Source organism: Macrotis lagotis, chromosome 1 (genome assembly GCF_037893015.1).
Source record: "Macrotis lagotis isolate mMagLag1 chromosome 1, bilby.v1.9.chrom.fasta, whole genome shotgun sequence".
Taxonomy (NCBI): domain Eukaryota; kingdom Metazoa; phylum Chordata; class Mammalia; order Peramelemorphia; family Peramelidae; genus Macrotis; species Macrotis lagotis.
In genome coordinates this window covers 241125330-241149660 of record NC_133658.1, presented here as the reverse complement: position 1 = coordinate 241149660, position 24331 = coordinate 241125330, and the positions used below count along the sequence as shown (strand labels likewise).

General features: G+C 35.2%; 1 protein-coding gene across 1 annotated transcript in view; it reads left to right on the top strand.

Moving 5' to 3' along the window:
* SELENOI (selenoprotein I) overlaps positions 1 to 24331 on the top strand; it is a 48508-nt gene that overhangs the window by 9230 nt on the left and 14947 nt on the right. The window contains exons 2-7 of the mRNA XM_074209924.1: positions 12800 to 12868; positions 14806 to 14914; positions 16660 to 16734; positions 18386 to 18648; positions 19392 to 19500; positions 21332 to 21380. Coding sequence (XP_074066025.1) covers positions 12800 to 12868; positions 14806 to 14914; positions 16660 to 16734; positions 18386 to 18648; positions 19392 to 19500; positions 21332 to 21380 — 674 coding nt within the window. The remainder of the gene's footprint in view (positions 1 to 12799; positions 12869 to 14805; positions 14915 to 16659; positions 16735 to 18385; positions 18649 to 19391; positions 19501 to 21331; positions 21381 to 24331) is intronic.

Sequence of the window (24331 nt, the reverse complement as noted above, 5' to 3'; positions counted from 1 at the left end):
AAAGTAAAAGAAAGAGAAAAAAATGTCTTTCAGTCTGACCATCAGCTCTGATTGGGTGCATCATTTTTTAAGTCCATCATAGAAGTTATTTCCATATTTTTCCACAGTTGCTGTTGTTGATTGTAATTCCCTCTATTCGTTCCTCCTCACTACCATCTATTATATTTTCTCTGTCCTTTCACTCTGTCCCTCTTCAAAAATGGAACTGGGCAGTGGCACAGTGGACAGATTTGCCTTTTGTTTTAGTCAAGAACTTCGTTTTCCCATACAGTACACCCATTTCTTTCTTCAGGATGATGCTGTACAGTCATCTTACCTTCCCCTCTAGCTCTCCTCCTTTCACTTCTTTCCTTCTTTTCACTAGATGTGCGGGATTGACAGAAGAATCAGTTAAACTATTGCTTCTTTTTAATATTTATTGTCATTTTGTACAAATAATGTTTTTTTATACATTAATAAAATATTCTTGTTTAAGAGTAAACGAAATACCCAGTCCCCCATAAATATAGACTTGCTTGAGTGATAAAGTAAAGGGGAGAGAAAAAAATTTAATATTTAAAAAAATAATAGTAATAATTATAGGTATGGCCAGGTGGTGCAATGGATGGAGCACCAACCCTGGAGCCATGAGCACTGGAGCCCACATCCGGCCCTGTACACCCAACAATCACCCAGCCGTGTGACATGCAAGCCACCCAAACCCCAGTACCTTGCAAAAACCAAAATAAGAAAAAAAGAGACCCAAAATAAAATAAAATAGTAATAATAATAGGGGTGGCTGGGTGGCGGACAGAGCAATGGCTCTTGAGCCAGGAGCACCTGGGTCCAAATCTGGCCTCAAACACCCAACGATCACCCTGCTATGCGGCCCCAGGCAGGCCACGCAGCCCCATTTGCCCTGCACATAATAATAATAACAACAACAATAATAATATGCTTGAGTCTTAGTTCCAACATCAACAACTCTGTCGCGGGTGAATCACATTCTTTATGAAAAGTCCATCACAAAAGTTACTTTCATATTTTTCCACTGTTGCCATTGCTGATCGCAACTCCCTCCTTTCATATTTCTCCACTACCATGCACTATATTTTCTCTCTCTTTTTACTCTGACTCTGCTGTAGGGTAGCTGAGTGGCGCAGCAGACAGATCCCTGGCTCTAGGGCCAAGAAGCCCTGACCCCCCCATACCACCCCTTAGGCATAGCATCCACCTAGCCCTATGGTCCCAGCCAGGCCTTCCAATCCCAGCCCTTTGCAAGAAATAAAAAGAAAATGTGTTATATCTGACCACTCTCCCCCCATGGTCCATCCTCTCCTCCATCACTCACATCACCCCCCTTCCCCCTGTCCCCCCCTTCTTACTCCAGATGCCTATACCCCATTGAGTACATAAGGTGTTTCCTCTCCTAGCCACCTCTAATGAGAGCGAAGATTTCCCTCATTCCCCCTTGCCTTCCCCCCTTCCATATCATTATAATAGCTCATTGTAAGAAAGAAAAATCTTATTATATGAAATATCTTGGCCTATTTCCCCTCTCCTTTTTCTTTCTCCCATTACATCCCCTTTTTTTCTATTGACTCCATTATTACACCATATTTTATCCTCAAATTCAGCTTTTTCCTGTGCTTCAACTATAAAAGCTCCCTCTACCTGCTCTATTAATTGAGAAGGTTCATATGAGTATTATCAGTGTCATTTTTCTATGCAGGAATACATGCAGTTCATCATCAAGTCCCTCATATTTTCCCCCTCTCCTCCAATCTCTATGCTTCACCTGAGTACTGTATCTGAAGATCAAACCTTTTGTTCAGCTCTGGCCATTCCAACATGAACATTTGAAATTCCCCTGGTTCATTGAGAGTCCATCTTTTTCCCTGGAAGAGGACATTTAGCTTTGCTGGGTAGTTGATTCTCGGTTGCATTCCAAGCTCTTTTGCCTTCTGGCATATTATATTCCAAGCCCTACGAGCCTCCAATGTAGTTGCTGCTAAGTCCTGTGTGATCCTGACTGCAGCTCCATGATATTTGAATTGTGTCCTTCTGGCTGCTTGTAATATTTTCTCTTTGACTTAGGAGTAAACTATTGCTTCTTAACATAGTGGGGAAGGGTTATGTTTCTGAATTCAAGTAGTAACAATGGGTCTCAAAGAAATAAATTACTATTGCCTGACCCTGGGATGCATGTATATAAATAGGAAAAAAAAATCTGTTCCAATTTTTATTGAAATCCATCAAAAGGCCAGTTATCTCTCTAAAGCTGTCCAAATGTTTGTTCTAGCCCAGGGCTGTCCTCCCCCCCCCCCCCCCCCTTCAATGTGGAGGAACTCCCAATACAGAAACTCTTTTCTTTGGTACAGCTTTGTAGATTGGAGAGCTAACCTGGATAATTGGAAGTAGGAATTAAGCCCAGATCTTCCTGATTTTAAGACTGGGTCCTCTATCCTCTGTATTAGGGGTGTCATACTCAAATAAAAACTCTAAACATGAATTCCTGCTGACTTCAAGGTGGCTTAAGAGAGCCACTTATTATCATTATCTTGGTTTTATTTATATTTATTTTATTAAACATTTCCCAATTACATTTAAATCTGGTTCCTGCTGAATTCAGGTGTGCTGCTGCAGCCTTTGGATTGAATGTTTGGGACATCTTTACCATACCTTACTGCCTTTCATGTTCATGTAAACATGACTACATTAATAGACTAATAAATTGGGCTATTTTTCTAGTTGCATGTTGTCTGGACATTCACCTTTTCCATGTAACTGTTCTATCTTTTTTACATTACTATCATTTTCATTGAGGTGATTTAGAGTGCTCTTGAGTTTGATCAAACTAGTATACTGTCATTTATGACTAGGAGAATTTGGAGAAGACACTTAAGCCAATAAACATTTATTAACCAGCAGCTATGTGCTAGACTCTATGCTAAGCTCTGGGAATATAAAAGGCTAAAAGACTGAGCTCTTAAGATCAAAGTTTAATGGAAGAGATAAGATGCAAACTCTAGTCAATAGATTATATAAGGAAGGGTAATAAGCATTTATTTAGTGCCTTCTATTTGCTCTGCACTACAATATGTGCTTTTACAGATGTCTTGTTTGATCTTCACAATTCTATGAGATAGGTGCTATTATGAGAAAACTGAATCAATTAGAGGTTAAATGATTTGCCCAGGGTCACACATTGTCTGAGGCTGTAATTGAACTCAGGTCTTCCTGATTCTAGACCTTATAAGATAAATTGGAAATAATCAACAGGGTGAAGGAGAATTGGGAAAGGCTTCCTTATAGAAGATGGAATTTTAGGTGGGACTTGAAGGAATCAGGGAAGGTAGGATCCAGAGATGAGAAAGGAAAGCATTCTGGGAAACGAGTGAAAATATTCATATTTGGGAGATGGAATTTCTTGTTTGAGAAGCAGCAAGGAGACCCATGATGTCATTGGTAGTAATGTAAGAGATATTTAAGAGGACTGAAAAGGTATTGGAGATAGGCAGATTATGGATGACTTTGAAAGCCAAATAGATTTATATTTAAACCTCAAGGTGATAGAGAACCATTTGTTTGGAATAAAAATCCACGTAAAAAATTGTGAGATTCCTCTGAGCAAAAAAGAAAAAAAGTTTATTTACTTCTCGAGAGAAGGACACACTCCAAGTCTCACAAAAGTGGTAGTGAAGATCAAGGAGCTCCTCTGAATTGACAAGTCAAGCAATATTATATGGCCTAACTCAATCCCTCCTCCTCCCTATCCTCCCTCTTTGTTGATTCATTTGTTAGTCTTCAGAGATACATTCTACTTGTGCAAATCTATCCCAGCAACAAAGAAAAGAATGAAGGGTTTTCATTAAATATTACTTCACCATTCAGATGGTGAGAACATCAAAAATATTTTTAATGATCTTCTATGTCTATGTAAACAAAATAATGTCTGAGTATGTAAGGTCTTTTAAGAAAAGTCTGCTATCCTCCTAGTCAGTAAAAATAGTCTTATCAAACAAGAGGCTTATGAGCTTCTTTGGAATATAAGATTTTCTCATGGGAAAAGTCTACTCTCCTGTCAATAAAAGTAGTCTTATCAAATTAGGAAAATGAGAGTGTTTGGAATACAAGAGGCTTTTTTCTAGAAATAGTTTAAGAATAATAGTTTGTTCTTTAATATTTCTTAACCCTGAGAGGATTTCACTAGGAATATTAACTCTTAAATGGTTTTATTGGGAATATTCCACTTACACTGGTGTGTTATATATGTGTGTGTATATGTGATATGTGAGACAAGATGTGTGATGTGTGTGTGTGTGGGGGGGGTGTAAGACAAGGTTACACCTGCATGACAGGTGCAAGGTCAGATCAGTATGACAGTTTAGTGGAAAAATGAACTGGATTGGGGAAGAGGCTTGAGGTAGGAAGTCCAGTCAGCAGACTTTTGTAATAATTTATGCTTGAGAGAAGGGGTAGTATATAGGAGATGTTATGAAAGTAAACTTGATGGGACTTGGCAACAAATTAGATATAGGAGATGTGAGTGAAGTGTGGAGGATGACTAGGAAGTAGTGAGTAGGTGACTTGAGAGGGTGGTAGTACCTATTCCATAATAGGAAAATTAGGAAGAGGGTAAGGTTTTGGGAAAAAGATAATGAGTTCAATTTTGGGCATATTGACTCTAAGATATCTATGGGGGGGCAGCTAGGTGTCTCAGTGGATAGAACACCGACCTTGGAGTCAGGAGTGCCTGAGTTCAGATCCAGCTTCAGACACTTAATAATTACTTAGCTGTGTGAACTTGGGCAAGCCACTTAGCCCCATTTGCCTTGCAAAAACCTTAAAAAAAAGATATCTATGGGATATCAGTTTGGTCCAGTAGTCAGTTGGAGATGCAAAACTCAGGGTCAGAAGAGAGGTTAAGGTTGAATAAATAGAATTGATAATCATCAACATCAGGATAATTAAAGTCATAGGAGCTGGCGTAGGAATAAAGTTAGTAATAATCTCTTTAATTGCCAATTCCAAAATGCCTTTTCTCATTCTTCTTGATCTTTTCTTCTTTTGAGTTATTGAACTATTCTCTTGGTTGTTTTCCTGACTGCTTTTTCTTTCAGTTTTCTTTGCTAGGTCATCTTTATGGGACATCTGTTCCATAATACAGGTGTTTCTCAAGGCTCTGTCCTTTTACTACTACTACTACTACTACTATATTATTATTATTATTATTATTATTACTGTGCACAATGATCTCTCAGTTCTTCTCACTTTACTTTGCATTACTTCATATGTGTTTTGTCATGTTTTTCTGAAACCAACTCCCTCCATCATAATCATGCCGGAATGTGTTCAACTGTGCCCCAATTGATGAGCATCTCCTTGATTTCTACTTCTTTCCTACAAAAAGGACTGCAATTAGTATTTCTGTAAATATAGGTCATTTTCCCCTTTCTTTGATATTTTTGGGGGGATACAGACCTTGTAGTTGTATTGCTGGGTCAAAGTTTATAGCTCTTTGGGCACAGTTCCAATTGCTGGGTCAAAGTTTATAGCTCTTTGGGCACAGTTCCAAGTTTTTCTCCAGAATGTTTGGACCACTTCACTACCCTAACTAGTAGTTCATTAGTATACCTATTTTTCCCTCATCCCCTCCAGCATTTGTCATTTCTGATAGGTATGAAGTGGTACCTCATAGTTGTTTTAACTTGCATTCTCTAATCAATAGAGATTTAGAACATTTTGTCATGATTATATCATCTTTGAACTTTCCATCTCCCCCCTATCCAGGCAGTTGTCCAATCTTGTAGATTCTTTCATTCCAGCCTCTCTCATGTATGCTGCTTTTTTTCCCCTCTCTTACAGATACCATATTTTATCAACTCTCATCAAAATCATTGCACTAAATTTCCTACTACATTTCATTGTCTCAAGACTTTTCACTTTCTATGCACCCTTCACAAAGAGTGATGTGACTATGTCTCACTTCCTTGATCAGGAAGCTCTGCCTTCTTTTAGGCTATTTGCTCTTGACTGCCCTTCACTTAGTTCATCCTAGTTAAGTTGTACTGCTGCAATCCCTGTAACAGCATCTCCCACACCTTTGCATAGGGAGACCCTCCATGCTTGCTTGTACCTGACTTTCTTGTTCCTTTTAGAGCTCAGCTCAAGAGCCACTTCCTACTTGAGGCTTTCCCCTGATTCCTCCAATTATTTTATCCTTATATTTACTTAAATATGCATGTTTACTCTCAATAGACTAAAGTTAATGAGTGCAAGGGCCGTTACATTTTTATTTTTGAATTCCTTTATCCGCTTAATATATAATGTACTTTGAATACTGAACTGAAGAGGAAATTCATTTTAGGGGTGGAATCAAGGATAAGAAGTTAATTGGTTACAGGGGAAGAGAGAAAATTTCCTGTGTGGAGAATATTGTCTCCTGACTATGTTCGTCCTTTGACCCTGATATTCCTGGTTGGCAGAAGATTTGATTCAGTCTGTACTGATAAGAAATATTTTGTTCTCTGGCTCATGATTTCTTTGCTCTTCTTGGGTGCAGTCCATAAAGGTTTTTGATAAAAGATATTTTGAGGTCCAGTTCCTATTTCTAGTCTGTGATATGTCACCATTTTTCTGTACCTTTAGTTCAGAGACAGTGGATGGTTTTTGTTTTTGGTTTTATTTTGTGTTTTCAATTCACATAGCAGGTCTTCAAGGAATGTTGGTTGGAAACTCTTTTTACTTTTCCTCTCCACAGAAAATGAAAAACTAACTTGTAATCCTTCAAATAACACAACAAAGAGAATAGGTTAAATAATGATTATTTCATACATTTATTCTTTGTGTAAAAACCTGGAGCTTTTAAGACCTACAAAGAAAAATAAAATATATTTCCTGGTCTCAAGGAGCGTATAGTGTAGTAGGAGAGATGAAATCCACAAATCATAATAATACTTATTATTATGTAAAATGTGAGGTGTTGTGACTTTTTCAGAAGAGGGAGAGTTTTCTTTTGAGAGACTTACGGAAAGGTTTTATCATAGAGTCGACTTTTAAGATGGACTTTGAAGATAGAAATTGAGTAAGTAGAACTGGAACTGAAAGCATATTTTAGTTAGAAGTAATAATAATATGAATGAAGGTTAGAATGAGTGCTGAAAATAATCACGTTGAGTATTGGTTTGTAGGATTTGAAAACATAGTAGTGGGGAAGGGAGCACAATAAAAGGAAGGGAACAAGTATTTAAGCATGTTCTCTGGGCTAAGTGCATTTTATAAATATTATCTTACTTGATGCTCAACACCCCTGTGAGGTATTTTCTATTATTATCCCTATTTTACAATTGAGGATACTGAGTTAGATGGGAGTTAAGTGACTTACCGAATAAGTAATTGTCTGAGGTAGAATTGGAACTTATATCTTCCAGATTCCATTCTCAATACTCAATCCACTGAACTCCTTAGCTGTCTTTCAACTCACCTAATGAGCTTACATTCTTTGAGGACAGCAATATATGTCCCTAAAATCTTATTGCAGTTTTAGATTTTAATGACTTAAGATTTTGAGGATATATTTGTATATTTCATATGATAAAGATGTGATATGTACATTAAAACACATGACATATAGCATGAATATATCTTTAGATTATATATCAATGAATGAAAAAAGGATTTAATAAGTGCTCTTTCTATGCTAGACTTATTAAATGCCTATCATGTGAGAAGTGGCATAGTGAAGTGGTTAACCAGCTTTGAAAAAGGAAGGACTTCTATTTGAGTTTTTACTTTGTCTCTTCTTGATTGTGATCTTGGGCAAGCTATTTAACTTCATTGCTGAAGACAGCAGTTGTTAGGAGGAGTTTCCTCTTTTGGGAGTTCTTTTTACTAATGAAATCACAGACTTAGTTCTTTACCCTATCTCTACTAGAAGGTCAACCTGCAAGTAAAAATACTTAGAAAGAAGGTGTAACATTGTTTGAGGATAATAAAGAGGTCAGTGTCATTATATCACAGAGTATGTGGGGAAGAGTAAGATGTCAAAAAGTAGGAAGGAGACTAGGTGATGAATGACTTTGAATATCAAACAAAAGATTTTCTGTATTATCGTAGAGGGAAAGAAGGAGCCACTGGAACTGATGGAGGAAGGGGAGGGTAGGTGGGTATTAAGGTCCGATCTGTACTTTGGGAAGATCAGTTTAGCAGCTGAGTGCAAAGATGTACTAGAGTGGAGAGAGACTTGAGGCAGTGAGACTTTTGAAGCAATTCAACCATGAGTTGATTAGAGCCTGCCTGCACCAAGATGATTGTAGCATCAGAGGAGAGAGAAGTGGGAGTATGCAAGCAATTTAATGAAGCTACCATCAATAGGACTTGACCAGTGCCTGGATGTGAAGAATGAGAGTGAAGAATGGAGAATGATTGCCAGGTATGAGTGACCTTGTGTGACTTAAGAGGATTACATCTCTCTGGTAATAAGGAAGTTAGAAAAAGGAGAGAGTTTTGGGGGTACTGGATGGAGTTTTGAAGGACCCTGAAAGTTAGTAGATAAGAAGTGGATGAAGGTCAGCAAAGGAGACAGAGAAGGAGCAAACAGACAGATTTGAGAAGAACTAGGAGTAGTGTTAGAAAAAACGTCGAAGGGGAGGAAAAAAAAGATGATTGACAGAATTGGAGGCTGCAAAGAGGTAGAGGAGAATGGGGATTGAGGAAAAAGTCATTGGATTTGGTTGTTAATAGATCATTTAGTAACTTGGAAGAGAGCAGTGGGGATCCACTGAAGGTTTTTCTGTTTGTTTTAATTTTTATTTATTTAAGGCAATGGGGTTAAGTGACTTGCCCAAGGTCACAGAGCTAGGCAATTATTAAGTGTCTGAGATCACATTTGAACTCAGGTCCTCCTGATTCCAGGGCCAGTACTTTCTCCATGGGGCCACCTATCTGCCCCACCATTGAAAGTTTATGAAGAATAGAATAGCAGCTCTTTTTTTTCCTTTTTTAAAAATCTTAATAGTATTTTTTCAATTACATGTAGAGATAGTTTTCAGCATTCATTTTTGTAAAATTTTCTCCCTCCTTCCCTTCCTCCTCTTCCTGAGACTGTAAGCTTTCTAATATAGATTATACATACCATGTAATTATTTTCTTGACCAGTGTCACTGATACTGGATAAAATCTGACTTTGATAGGATTCAGAGGTTCTTCATACCTTTTATAAGCTGATGACATTTTGAACAGTGAGGTGGGAGTAGTAATGTTTTTATTGGAGGAAAAAAAGTTGACTTCAAGCAAGTTAATTAACAGCTTCGTTCCTTAGGCAGCTCACTAAGCTTTAAGTTGTGTAACAATTATAAGTTTTTAGGGGTAGTGAAAGTTTCCTTTTTTTGTGTCTTCACATAAAAAAAATGTTTAGACCAAATAATAATGATAATTATAATAATAATGAACACATATACACTCAAGATTATCTCAACTTCATGATGAATCATTAGAACTCATATCTTAAAGTAGTATTGCAGTTTCCCCTAAACTTATCAGATTTTCATTGGTAGTATGAGTATAGCTGAAAGACTGTCACATTTATAGAATGTGTGAACAATATCACACATATATCTAAAGCTTTGCAATTCAGTTCATTTCATTGTTCACTATTTCCTTTACTTTCTGTCTCTGATGAAGAGACCTGCCAACCGCTTTTTGTATTCTATGTGTCATTCTTGTCCTTAGAGATTGCCTTAACTTATTTCTATTTACTTTTGTTTTTAACCTATCTCTATGTAATGATTCCTTTCTTGTCTCCTATGTCTACCCCATCCTTTAAAAACAAAAACAAAACCCAGAAACTCACAACATCCTGCTCTGCCCTCTGGCTATTTTCTTAGACCAACCTTGCCTTTCCTTCTCAGAAAAACTTAAAAATGGTCTTTACTTGGTACCTCCATACACCCTACCTTTTTTTCCCCCTCTTCCTTTGCCCTCCCTTCCTCTCTATTCCTTCCCTCTCCTTTTCCTAAATTCTTGGTACTCTGGCTTCTAACCTTGTCATTCAATTGAAACTGCCCACTTCAAAGTTAGTAGCAATATCTTAATTGCTAGATCTAAGTTTCTCAATTTTTTCTCAACCTTCATCCTTCTTGACTTGTAGCATTTGACTCTTGATTACCTCCTTCTATGTACTTTTGGTTTTCATGACTGAGGAATGAAGGAGTGAATATGCTTGCCTTGATACTTCTTTAAAAGTGGAAGTTAAAAGAACCTTCCATTCAGAAGAAGGGGTCACAGGGACAGGCAAATGAATCTTCCAGGGTAAGAAGGCTTTTGGGGAATGGTGATGAAAGCATCGTCCAGATTGAGAATGTTTAAAAATGAATCATCATTTTAATACATTATATTAATGGCAGTATACCACTTCACTCAGCTTTCTAACTCATATACTCAATAAATTGCAGTGCCTTCCTATTATCTCTAGGATTGCTCATCCATCCATCCATCCATCCATCCATCCATCCATCCATCCATCCATCTCTTTAAGTGCCAAAATTCAGAGTCAGTGTGTAGTATTCTCTCTCTGTCCCCTCTCTTTGTTTTCTCTCCCTCCCTCCCTCCCTTTGCAAAGCAGTTTTACACATTATTTCCTTCTATATACTCAATCATACTGGTCTACTTCCCTATTTGTATGTCATTGTATAGACTGCTACCCACAACTAGAATGGTCTCCTTCCTCACCTCTGATTCTTAGAATCATGACTTTTAAAAACTTAGAAAAGGGCAAACTTTTGTGGTAGATCTTTTCCAATCCCCTTATCTGATACTGGACTTTGCTGCCATACTTTCAGTTAACTTCTCTCCAGCCTTGAGACTCCTGTCTTCCATTGCTTTGTTCCTCCAAAAGGCTAAGACTAGACCAGCCATGCTTCATTCTCCGTACTTTGATACCATGCTGCAACTGCCCTCTTCCTATACTTCTGTGTCCGCTTTCCCCCATTGCTGAGTTTCTTTTGGAACCTCTTCTGACTCTGGACTTTACCATGCTGTTAGGCATTTAAAGTACTTATTTTGACTTCGAACTACCACTCTAGATTTATTTCATAGAACTTACCTGCTCACTAGCTATTCAATGAAGTTCCCTCTGCTGTGCCTTTTAAAATCTCTTGCTTCCCACTCTCCTACATATGTGCCTACTTCTAAGCATTTTCTGATTAACTCAAATGGTTAGTGTTTTCTCCCTCTTCAAATTAGTTTTATATGTAAACGTATGCCTAATACCCTACACTTTTCCCATTTCCACCCCCCTTCCCCCATCCCTGCCCCTGAAACCTTTGTAATTTTGGTCATTGTATTCCTGGGGGTCTAGTACTAATGGCTTGCTCTTGGTGGACAGTTAATAAATATTTTTTATCACAATATTCCTGTAAGAGATGAATAGTTTGTTTTGTATATCTTCATTTTTTAGATAAGGAAACTTGGGTCTCCAAGAAGTTTAGTGATTTACTCCTGTTTATACTACTAGTAAGGAGAGGAAGAGAGAAAGAACCAATCTCTCCTGACTGAATCTTTCTCTACTATATTAGGCTATAATCCTCAGTTACTTTTCCCCCACATATTTGATTGATCTACTAGGGATTAGGTGACAAGGTGGAATAGTTTCATATACAAAATAGAAAAGAAAAAGGATACTATGTAAAAATAAATTTCTATTACATACCGATTACTTTTTGAAAAAGCATATAATGAATTTAATGTTACTTTTTGACCTCTTTGTTCTTTGATGTGCATTTAAAAAATGTTAGTGTCCTTGCTTTCTATTTTTTTCCTAATCCTGTTGCTAACTCCTCTTTTCCCTGGAAACTCGAGGAAATGGCTCATTTACTCGTAACCTCCTTAATTCCTCTTGAGTTATTGATTATATCGATCAGAGTTCTTAAGTCTTTCAAAGTTGTTTTTCTTTACAGTATTGCTGTTAGTATATATGTTGTTCTTCTGGTTTTACTTACTTAACTTGCATTGTACAAACCTGTCCAGATTTTTCTCAGATGGTTCTTTTCCACATTTCTTATAGCAGTACAGAAAGTTCTCACTTTACATAAATTTGCATTTTACAAATTTGACTATACATAAAGAATTATGAAAAAATCTGCATTCCAAAAACCCTCTAACTCTGATAACTTTACTATACAATATTGTGCTCTTTTTCTCTGCTTCTAATCCCTACCCTCAATCCTTATGTGTCACCTGTCCTCTCCATTCTTTGTCTGTGTCCATGTATCTGGGCTGTGTGTTCTTTGTTTTGGTTCTTGCCAAGGCCCCCTGGCCCTGGCCCCTGCATGTTACTCCTCCTGTTCTTTCTTCTCTTTCTCCAACCCCCACGTGTCCTTGAACTGTGTGCTAATTCCCTCTATGGATTAGTGGAAATAAATGGTTTTCTGCTTCTTTCTCCATCTGGTGTACCCTTCCTCCAATTCTAACCCAGGTTGAAATGGAGGATTATAAGCCAAGACTTATGGTTAAGGTCTGGGATGTCGTGGAAGATTATAGAAAGCAGAAGTATTGACCAGATGATTCTGGTAGAATTGTATTGCTCTATCCTGGTTGGACATTTTCCTTGTTGTAACCTTAATGCCTTTCTCTACCAGTCTTTTTCAGGTAGAGAATCATTTGAATTAAATATAAAGTCATTGTCTTGCTTATTTTGCTCTTTTTATTTTTAAAATGCTACTCAATTTTGGAGTGATATTAGAGTTGAATAATATTCAAGTCAATATTCAGAAGATATAGAGGGATAATTTGAAAATTTTAATCATTTTTTTTCTCACAGTACAGGGCTGTGGATACCAATCCGCTCTCTTTGTATGTTATGCACCCGTTTTGGAATACTATAGTAAAGGTAAGAGTCTTTTATTTCTAATCTATGCTATATCTTTTACTAAGTTATTTCTGTTAAAGCAAAAAAGATGATTTGGGAGATTTAAAAGTTTGATTACTTGCAAGATGATAGAAAATATATATATTGCTATATCTCAACTGCATTTATTTTTCTTATTAAATTTGTTATGAACTTTAATATTTAGTCTCTCTTTTTTAAACTGAGCATTGAGTTTCCTAGGGATCCTGGAAACAAACTACAAAATTCTGAGTTTATTGGCTCTTTTGAATGGATTATGGAATGAGTTGATCTCTACACCCTAATTTTTCTTGCTATATTCTCTTCTTTTGGGCTTCTAGGTAGTTCAGTGGATAGAGCACCCTCCTGGAGTTGGGAAGACTTGGGTGCAGATCTACCCTCAGATACTTACTAACTTTGTGATCCTGGGCAAGTCATTTAACTCTGTCTGAGTTTCTCATTTATAAAATGAACTGGAGAAGAACTAGTCTAATATCTTTGCCAAGAAAATCCCAAATGTAGTTAGGAAGAGTTGGACATGACTGAAAAATGACTTTAAAACATAAATTCTATCATAATCAGTTTTTTAAGAATTTCTGTAATGCTGCTTCAGGTGTCAGTGACTGCACAATGAATGACAGGGGGTTTGGGTATTAGGTTTTTTCCTTTTTTTGTCTGTTTTCTAAAATGGGATGATGAGTCTCATACTGTAAAAACTTAAAGGCTTCTGGAAGCTTATTTGCATATTCATTCCTAAATATTAAAGAAAGATTATCATTGATAGCATTTATATAATCAGTAATTTTAATGCTCATTATCAAGGACTAACATCATTTGCCAAGCTAGTTTGAAGTGACAGTGGGGAGCAAGGAGTTTTGTGACTCCTAATGTGATTAGTGATTCATGGGGTAGGAGTGAAAGTGTAACTGATGCTGGGAAATGGTGACTGAAAACAGTGTCATTCTTGTATACTTTACATGACTTTATTTTTCATTTATTTTACAAATTACATTGTCTTTCATTTCCACCATTTCAGTTTTCTCCTTATGAATAACATTGGTATTTCTGCCTTTAAAACCCCTTCTGCCTAACTTTAAGGGTCTTTAGATATCTCAGCTCTCTGAGGATACAGATAGTCTCATAAACTGTTATCAACCACTGCCATTCTTAACACCAATTTTAGAATCAAAGTATGACTAAAAATACTAGCCTTTGTGTAGATACACAAATTAGTTCTGTCCTTCCTTATGCCTACTTGATATTAATAGTGTGGATTCTTTGTTTCTTCACTTCAGAATTTCTTTTCAATATTAATTTGAATTATTAACTTCCATTTCTAATTGGAATCTTAACTGGAGTTAATTTTTTTTATAAGTAACAATCTTTAGAATTGTGCTTTGTTATATAATTTTTTGAGATTTGTACTTGAGGGGTGAGGTGACTTTGTAAGATTGTGTTTCCATAGAGAGAAATTTCATATGCAGTTAAGAAAACAAATATACTTTTCATAATTGTGGGTCATGTTTTTTGTGCTTCATTATAGAACTTGCAAATGTTTCTTCTATTGAAAGGAAAAATATTTTGTCTATCTCTGTAGGTATTCATTAGAAGAGTGGTCATCTTTATCAAAGTACTTTAAGTCCAATGGAAAGTTTTATATAAATGTTGCCCTTTTTTGTGCTCTACCTCTTAACCATACCTTTTGGAGTCATAATCTCATAAGTGAGTGAAAACTTACTGAGAAAAGAGTTAGGAAAGGAAGACTGAAATAATAGTATTATTAATAATTAAACTTAATTGTATTGAAGCATAGAAAGTAAACAAATTGAAGAAAATTCATAAATTACATTTTAAATTAGTAGTAATTATAATCTTAAATTAGCACATTATGTATATACAAAGCACAACTTTTATGATCACTTTTTTTTTAATTTAAATAGATTTTCCCTACCTGGCTGGCTCCGAATTTGATAACCCTATCAGGCTTTCTATTGATTATATTCAATTTCTTACTTATGGCCTACTTTGATCCTGACTTTTTAGCATCAGGTAAGACTGTCTTGGTGTCTTTAAAAAAGAAACTAGTAAGAATTCCTACCTAAAAAATCTTTCATATCCCCATTTATCTCCAAATCTAAGATGTAGCTTTTTATTTTTTATGATAAATTATGTGTCAGAATTTAATTAGACATTATGTTATTATGAGTTAATTCTGTAATAACTTCTTTAAGATGTAGAATCATGAGGCACAAGCACTAAATAGTTTAATTGACTTGCAGAGATTCAGAACTAAGAACATTTAAAATTTTTGGTTAATGTTTGGAACTCTACTAGTAATCACTTTTGTAGTTTGTAATAGAGTGAAAATTTATATCAGTAATATGACCTTGAGGTACTACTATTATATCTCAACCATGCCTAAATAATCAGAAAAAATAAGTGTTCAATATAGTTACAGTATTGATTGTATTTTATTCTCAATTCTTTGTAAAATTGATAATTCATTGCTATCTCTCTAGAAACCAGAATGTTTTAATAACTAGAATTATTCTTTAAACCATATTCTATGTAATTTATGTTTAAGAAAGAATTTTAGCTTTTTGTATTTCATAGAATCTCAAAGCTAAGAGGACCATTAGAGATCATTGAGGTAGGCCTCTTGACATAGTGGAATGATTGCTGGTTTTAGAATATAGTACCTAGAGTCTTATTCTGTGACCTTGGGCAGGTCATTAGCACTTTATGAAACAGTTTGCACATTAGTAAATTGGAGAAATTAATACTAGTCTTGAATAATTCATAGTAGTTGTGAAGTTGAAATATGATGATATATATATACTTTGAAAAAAGTTCAAACTTTTGTACAAATATAAGGTGGTATCATCAGGTCCCCAATGCCCTTATTGAATTTTTAAATTAAAATTTTTAAAATTAGTTCCTTTGGGTTTGTATTGCTTACATTTTGGGAAATTTCCATGCCTTCTTTTCATCAAGCTTTGAACTTTATTGTATCAAAAACCAGCTAAGCAAATAGTAATATTTGTAATAGAGACTGAATGTAGTAGTTGGTCACACTCTGCTTTTTTGTCAAGAGTATAGAGATGTACCTCATTTCTGAAATGCTTTGCTTGTATCAATGGGAAAATTGAGACCTAGTAGATTTAATTTATCTTCCACAAGTCACATAGTAAGAGATATAGTATTAGAACTAAATCCAGTGCTCTTTCCATTATACTTAAAAAAATATCAAGCATTTCTATTTGCATAAATTTGGGAAGGTTCTCTATGTGTTTATTTTTATTAGCAAAGTAGTGTGATTGAAAAGAGGATGGTCAGTAAAGATTTGCCATTTTCATGTAATGATAAGGCCCATTCCCAAAAAGAGTTGGATTTATGATGAACTTTTAAGAATTTTTATATTCTAAGAGGATATTGGGGTTTTTTTTAATCTCAAGATAAATAGTTTTTAGGGCAAAATGAAACTAGTGGTTTTATATATAATAAATTCATTGTGACAAGGAGAGTAGAAAATGGTCGAGTCATTTCAAATTCTGCCTTTGATATATTCTGCTTGGATAGGTTACTTAACCTTTCAGTACCTCAGAAGTTCTAAGTACAAATATTTTTTAGTATTTGTTTTGTTGGATCATTTTGGCATTTGCAATAGATAGATATTCATTATATGATCTTGACATTATTTTTACTTTAATTCATTAATGAAAGCAATTCTTATTGAAAGTGTTTGCTATGGAAAGAATTACTATGTCTTAAATAACATGTCTTTTGCTTTTCAGCACCAGGTCAGAAGCATGTACCTGGCTGGGTTTGGATTGTAGTGGGCATTCTTAACTTTGTTGCTTATACTCTAGGTAAGATTGTGGATCTTTTTATTTTAATCATACTCTCTTTCATTAAGGGAGGCCACATTTTTTTCTTACATTTTCTTTCCCACATTAATAATCATACTTAATTCGTCTTTTGTGCCCACCCTCTGACATTTTAATATTAGTAATAAGCAGGGCCCCAGATTTTGGCCAAATAACTTACTAACTAGAATGCAGATCATTAATGAATAAGGAAAATAACTGTGACTCAAACTCCCTGTAGTAATGACATTTATTTAATGCTAATTTAGGAATCTTGATGCCTCTTGAGATGTCTATCTATCTACCTGTTGATAGTCAATTGGATGTATCCAGAAAGTATAGAAAATTTTGTTAATGCTTGCCTCACTAGTTATGCATATTAATAATTTAGAAAAGGATTGGACTGAAAATAAATTACTAAACCAGTAAATGGGGGAAATGATTGACAAAAGATTTGTCATAGGAGAATAAAATACCTTTTTAATATTGTAAGAACATTCATTTACAGATTAAAAAAATGTTAAGGCACAGTTGTAACGTAGTCCTTCAAAATTCCCCTGCTATTTGGACTGGTACTTTGACAGGCCAATGAGAAATAAGTTTTCTCTCTTCATTAAAACTAAAATTCTGGTGGGCATTTATTAAGTGCCTTCTGTGTATCATCCAGTGGGGATCCAAAGAAAATAAAACAGTTCTTGTACCCAAGAAATTTATTGTTTAGGTGTGTTTATACAAAATGTGCTCAAGGTGATTTTTGGAGGCTAGAGGCCTTTAGCTTGTGCTGAACTTTGAAAGAAACTAGAGATTTTGAGATAAGGAGGAGAGAGTTCATTGTAAGCTGTAAGCATAGGAGATAACTCCTAGTGCATGGAGATGTGTCAAGGATGAGAAGCAGTAAGAAGGTCACACTTAGCCTAGCCACAAAGAAATAAAGTTAAAAATTGAAGACAAATTCATCATTTTCACATCTGCATGGAGGTCTAAATGATATATTCTACAGTTTAGTTCAATTTGGTGGTACAGTGGATAGAACACTGGCCTTCTAGTAAAGAGGACAGGAGTTTGAATCCAGCTTTGGACCCTTGACACCCACTAGTTTGTAACATTGGGCAAGTCATGTAACCTTAATTGCCTTGCATCCAGGACCATCTCTAGTAATCCTGATTTATATTTGGCCAGTGGACCGAGATAGTTGTGGAGGAGAAAATGAGACTAAAGACTTAGCTCAGCACCCAATCCAGTCAAATCCAATTCAAGTGCTTGTCATGGGATCACCTCCCTAATGTCATAGTCCTCTTTGAGAACTATGAGGACAAACTATGAGGACAAACATCATATGTACCTGTTACCTTTGTGAAAATTGCGGGTATCTGAGTACTAGGCAACATTTTTTTTGTGAAAGATTGTTTTTTTATTCAAATTTAGTTGTTAATGTTTGGGTAATTTTAGATTAAACTTTTTAATCATAGGAAAGAAATTTCATATTTGGGTTAATAAATGTTTTAATTCTAAACATTAGTGGATAGATTTTTATCCTAAATGGAAATATGCTCTAAATTATTAATCTTAGTAATGTGTGATTTTTTTTTTTAGTGACTCATAATGAAAAATTTCTGTTTATGAAAATTCTGATTTATTTCTGTTTCTGTTACAGATGGCGTTGATGGAAAGCAAGCTCGTAGAACCAACTCTAGCACCCCATTAGGAGAATTATTTGATCATGGACTAGATAGTTGGGCATGTGTTTACTTTGTAGTGACTGTATATTCTATCTTTGGACGGGGAACAACGGGTGTCAGTGTTGTTGTTTTATATATCCTATTATGGATAGTCTTGTTTTCTTTCATCCTGTCCCATTGGGAAAAGTATAATACAGGAATTCTCTTCTTGCCATGGGGATATGACATTAGTCAGGTGGTAAGTTGATGTTTTGCCTTAATTTCTTTAGTGTTGCTGCTAAGCAATTTTTAGAAATAACAATTTATTCCCTTACTAGTTACATGTAAATACAATTTTAATATTAATTTTTAAAGAATTTGAGTTTCAAATTTTTTCCCTCCCTCAACTTCCTAAGACAGTAAGCAATTTGAAATAGGTTGTACATGTTCAGTCATGCAAAATATATTTGCAGCTAAACATTTTTAAACCTTTTTCATTCTTTTTACTTTATGAATGATGTGATTCAGGTTTTTGCCTATCCTATTACAAATGTGTCTATCTTGTCTTTTTTATTCTATCCCTGACCCCTTCATTAAGCAGAAAGCTTTTTCCTCTTCCTTTCAATAAGCTTTCTTTGAATTCACTCTGCATTTTGAATTTTTGATCTATCACTGTCTGTCCCCACCTAAAATTTCATTAAGAAAGTAGGAGTATGTTTTAGGGGAGATTTGGTTGGAAATTCATGATTTTATAAAAATTTCATTTATAGCTGTCAGTTGTTGCATTCTTTGGAGATTAAAGACTTTATGCTAAATACTTTGTATTTAAGAATGGTTTCCATTTTTAAAAGAAAAAAATTGGAACATTTTAAGTTTTATAGTTTTATTAGATTTATAGTACTGAAAACAATACTGACTTCTATATAGTACTGAAAACAATACTGATTTGTAAGCTTCCTAGCTGTTAATTTTTCTCTCTTTTTTGTGTGCATTTCCTTTTAGACTATCTCTATTGTCTACATAGTGACTGCAGTTGTGGGAGTTGAGGCCTGGTATGAACCTTTCCTGTTTAATTTCTTATATAGAGACCTATTCACTGCAATGATTATTGGTAAGAAGCTCCATGTCTTAACCACCACCTCTTTGTCAAAAGCCAAATTTCCGTGTTATACAATTGTTGTTATTAATATCTTAGAAAAATGTATCATATAGATTTGAACACACAGTTTTCATGGAATCTTAACCTCATTATTTAAAACAATCATGAACAACACAAAAACAACAGAATCTTTGTATTTAAAGTACAAAAACTGATTATTCTAAATCCTTGACTAAAACTAGATTAGTTTGAAAGTAGTTAATCTCTTATTTTTTGTCCTAGTTTTTTAATTGTTGGAAGATTTAGGTAGAGGTTAGATTTGTACCACTGTTGAATTTCAAGGCCACACTTTGTATTACCAACTGTGAAGATATTTTAGAAATTTTTATTGTAGATCTCTTCCAAAATTCATTTACTTTTTTCGTAATTATCCCACCCATGTATTTTTAGTTTTTTCTTCTTTTCCCTCCAGAATCTTAAGTGTTTCTTGTGCTACCTAAGACTGTGCTTGGAAAACTTAAGAGGCAGAAAGACATACTTTTTGAGTATTTTCTTGGTTCCCATAACCAAAACACATTTTTAAAAAACTACTTTTTTTGTAAACTACGACTGACTACCCTGAAAGCATATGACTATTTCCATAATCTTCTCTTTGACAAAACATTTTTGGGTGCTTGTGATTGGATAATCCTGACTGGACACTGTTCCAATTGTTTGCCATTTTTTCCGTGAACTAAATTGGTATGAGATAAGCATGATTAAAATTTAAAGTATAGGTATAAACAGTATAAGAATCTTTATCCTGTAAACCACATTTCAGAATATTAGCCGTAGTTTAGGTATCATCTTAGGAGAGGCCTGTACTTTGCCTTTTAGGAGTGATTTTTTTTTTTTTTTTTTGCAAGGCAATAGGGCTAAGTGGTTCACCCAAGGCCACACAGCTAGGTAATTATTAAGTGTCTGAGGCCTGATTTGAACTCAGATACTCCTGAATCCAGGGCTGGTACTCTATCCACTGTGCAAACTAGCCACCCCAGTCATGTTAATTTTAAGCATTGCCTCCACTCTTAACCAACACATTCCTGAGAATGAGCATGTGCAATAGGGAAGGATATTGATTCAAAGATAGGTAAACTGACAAGTTGTAGAACTGTGACTTGATGGGTGGTCAGCATGCCCTAAAATAACATTTTTCCATTTGAATGGTGCATCTTGCCAACTTAAGTGTTATATAAGACTGGAAATGTTTGAAGAAGTATTGGAGGTAAGTGGGCAAACTCTATATACTTTTTTCAAGACAGGTGACATTCAGCACACTTAGAAGTAAGGAAGAATCCTATTTAGAAAACTTTTTCCATTTCTTAACTACTGTTGAGAAGTATTTTTTCATAATGTCATGGATAGGACTCTTGAGTTTTTGAGGATTATTGTTATAGAGTGCAAACTCTCACAGATCCTACCAAGGTGAAAAGACTGGGTGAAGGAATGATGTCCATGAAGGAGTCAGGCTACCCAAATTTAGAGGTTAATCACTGAGCAATGAATTTATTTTTGTCAAAGTAATTCATTAAGTAGTGTGCTAAGACCTAGAGATGGGTGCATCCTTTATCAGTGGATGGAACTCACAAATGAAATCAAAACTTCTTGAAGTTTACTTAACTGTAAACACGAATCATGTTCTATTTAACTTTTTATCTTTCTCAGTATCTGGCATAGTGCTTTGTACATAATAGTAATGTAAAAAGATTTGTTTATTTGAAATCATTGATGTAAAACTTGTTCAGCTACTGCCATTGTTAGACTTAAATGAAAATTTATCATTTAAAATATCTTTCCCTTTTAGGATGTGCAGCATGTGTGACTCTGCCAATGAGTTTATATAACTTTTTCAAGTAAGTTTTTAAAAATATATATAAATTGAGGGGAAAGAAATTTTAAGATTATTGGTATGGATCTAGTTAAATTCTTATTTATCATCCTTTTCTTTTTGAGAAGAGGAAGCTTGACCTTGGATTCAGAAAGATCTAGGTTCAAGTCTTGATTCTGATACCTACTTCCTGTAAGATCCAGAACAAGTCATTTAATCTCTCAAAGTCTCAACTCTTTTGATGTAGGAGATTAGTGTGATATTGTAAGATGTAGAGAGAAGGTGCAGATCTCTATTGGTAAAATAAGTTTTTCATTAGGAAAACCTTCTAACAGTTAAATCAGATTCAATTGTCCCAAAACCTTTTTTTCTTCATGGGACTTAATGACAGTTTTGAAAAGCATATGAGAACTTGATTGAAGCCCTAAAGATATCCTTAGAAAAAAGACCCCCACTCCTTTTTTTGCCTAACCATTATAAATCTTGCCCTAGTGCTTTTTAAGAGACCTAAGGCAGAGTGGCTAATTATTTCACAATATCCTACAACTGAAATGAACCTTAGAGATCATTTATTGAATCCCACTTTAGCATTTGATAGATGGAGAGTAGCACTGTGTCCTAGAGAGCTTATGTGACTTGCCTAGAGTCAATATTGAACTTTTTTAATTCTTTTGCGTTTTGTTCAAAATTGGTTTTTATTTGTCAGTATTCTCCTTTTTTAGCTTTTGATTAAAGTAAAACTTTAGAGAAGAATCATTTACGACACCACTCAGACCTGTTTTGATTTTTCTTGACAAATTTGGGCATCCTTGGAATTGGTGGTATGTTTAATAAAGCAAATTTGAGAAATATCTATTACCATGATAAATTGAAGATGGGTAACTGCCAGCCTTGGGGTACTCCAACAGAACTTTTTTTCTGTAGATAAAGGAGAGGCATGTGGAGCTTTGGAATATAATCTGGATCCAAATTTTCTCTGATTCTCACTATTTTTGTGACCTTGGCAAGTGATTTAATTTTTCTGGACTTTAAAGGGTGTCCTTATCTGTAAAATGAAGAAGTCTGGACTAGTTGATTTCTCCCAACCCTAAATCCTTTAATTCTGGGGGAAAGGTGATATAGAGGTAAGGAAAGGAAAAGTGGAAAAGAATAAAGGGTACCAAGTTTGTTTTGTCTCACCATTTAAGTTTTTGTGAGGCCTTGATTTCTTCCTACAGATTGGGAGATGTTGAGGGTATAGACCTCAAAGAAGATTCAAGACACAGATTACCTTATAATGCTTACTTTTTTAGTTTAGATAGTTTAGTGCCTCATAAACATCTTAGAGCTTGATGCAACTTTAGAAATCATTTAGTCCTGCTTTTCCAGATGAATTCCCAAGATCCAGAAGGATTTCAAGACATCCTCAAGGATGTTGCATTCCCCAAGATTGTTACCTAAGCTTGTTAGTGCTACAGGCACTAAGCAGATCTTCTGCTTCTCAATTCAGTGCTTTTTCTGCTCCATATTTGTATTATTATAACAAATTTTATAACTTTAAGACTAAGAGCTGAAGAAATATTCTCAAATTCCTTCGTATCAGATGTTGACACTTCTGTGGAACCAGTTCTCTTTGATGTAAGAAACAATTTTTTCCCCGCTATTTTTAACTTCACACAATGTTACCTCTGAATGTCTTTAGAGGGTCACTTATAAAAATGCATTACCATCTTTGGTAGCAGTCTATTTACCAACTTTGGAGATTTTTTTTCGCGTGGGGAGGGAGTTGAATATATCTCTGAATTGGGATGTTCATTATCTTTCCAGGCTTTTGAAGGATCTAACCTTGGAGGCATGGCTTTAAACAAAACTATCCATGCTAAATGTTTGCTGATACCATTAGTAGCTGTAGTTTAAGGAGAAACTTCTTTTTTTAAAAAAATTGAAAAGTAAGATAAGTGTTTAGTGCCATTAATAATTGAAAGGATAGTTTTTCTTTGTTGTGTTGTTTTAATTATTTGATAAGGGAGCATAGGATCATAGCTTTAGAACTGGAAGGGATTGGACCACCCATTCCAAATTACACTCACTACGTTTTGCTCTAAAGTGTCTTAGGTGATAAAGGGGCAGCTAGGTGGCGCAGTGAATAGAGCACTGATCTTGGAGTCAAGGAGGACAGGAGTTCAAATGTGGCCTCAGACACTTAACACTAACACTAACCTGCTTTGTGACCCTGGGCTAGTCACTTAACACTGATTGCCCCTCACATCCAGGGCCATCTCCAGTTGTCTTGATTTATATCTGACCACTGGATTCAGATGACTCTGGAGGAGAAAGTGAGGCTGGTGACTTAGTACCCCCCCCCCCCCCAATCCAGTTCATGTGCTTGTCATGGTGTCATGGTCTTCATTGAGAATGAAGAACAAAATCATCATTATCAATCTCATCATCATCAAAGAGCAGAGGGCAAAATTTGAACCCAGATCCTCAGATTTCAAATCTATTTCCATTCCTATTGTATTGTGACGCCCCTTGACCAAGAGTTTCTGATGAAAGGAATGCCCATTTAGTCTCTTTATTAGTTTGCTCTTTGGTGTATTTTTTCAACTCTTGGGTGAAAAGGGTACTCCTGATTTAAACAGTTGATTAGTTGGAAGAAAATTTGATCTTTAATTTGGCCATAAAGATCTTTGTTTCCTCTATGATTCAATAGATTTGTAGAATGGAATACTTTTTGAATTCCATTTCCTCAAATTTGGTTGACTATAACCATTATTTCTTATTTTTCATAAAATTGCCTATTTATAATACAATTTAAAGTTTGCAAAACTATACATATATATGCATACACACATGGACACATACACACACACATACACACTTATGATCCTTAGAGCAAATCTGTGAGATAGGTGTGCTATTTATTATACTACTTTTCCCATTTTATAAAAATAAAACAAAATAAAACTGAGGCTCTCAGAGAAGCTAAAAAAACTT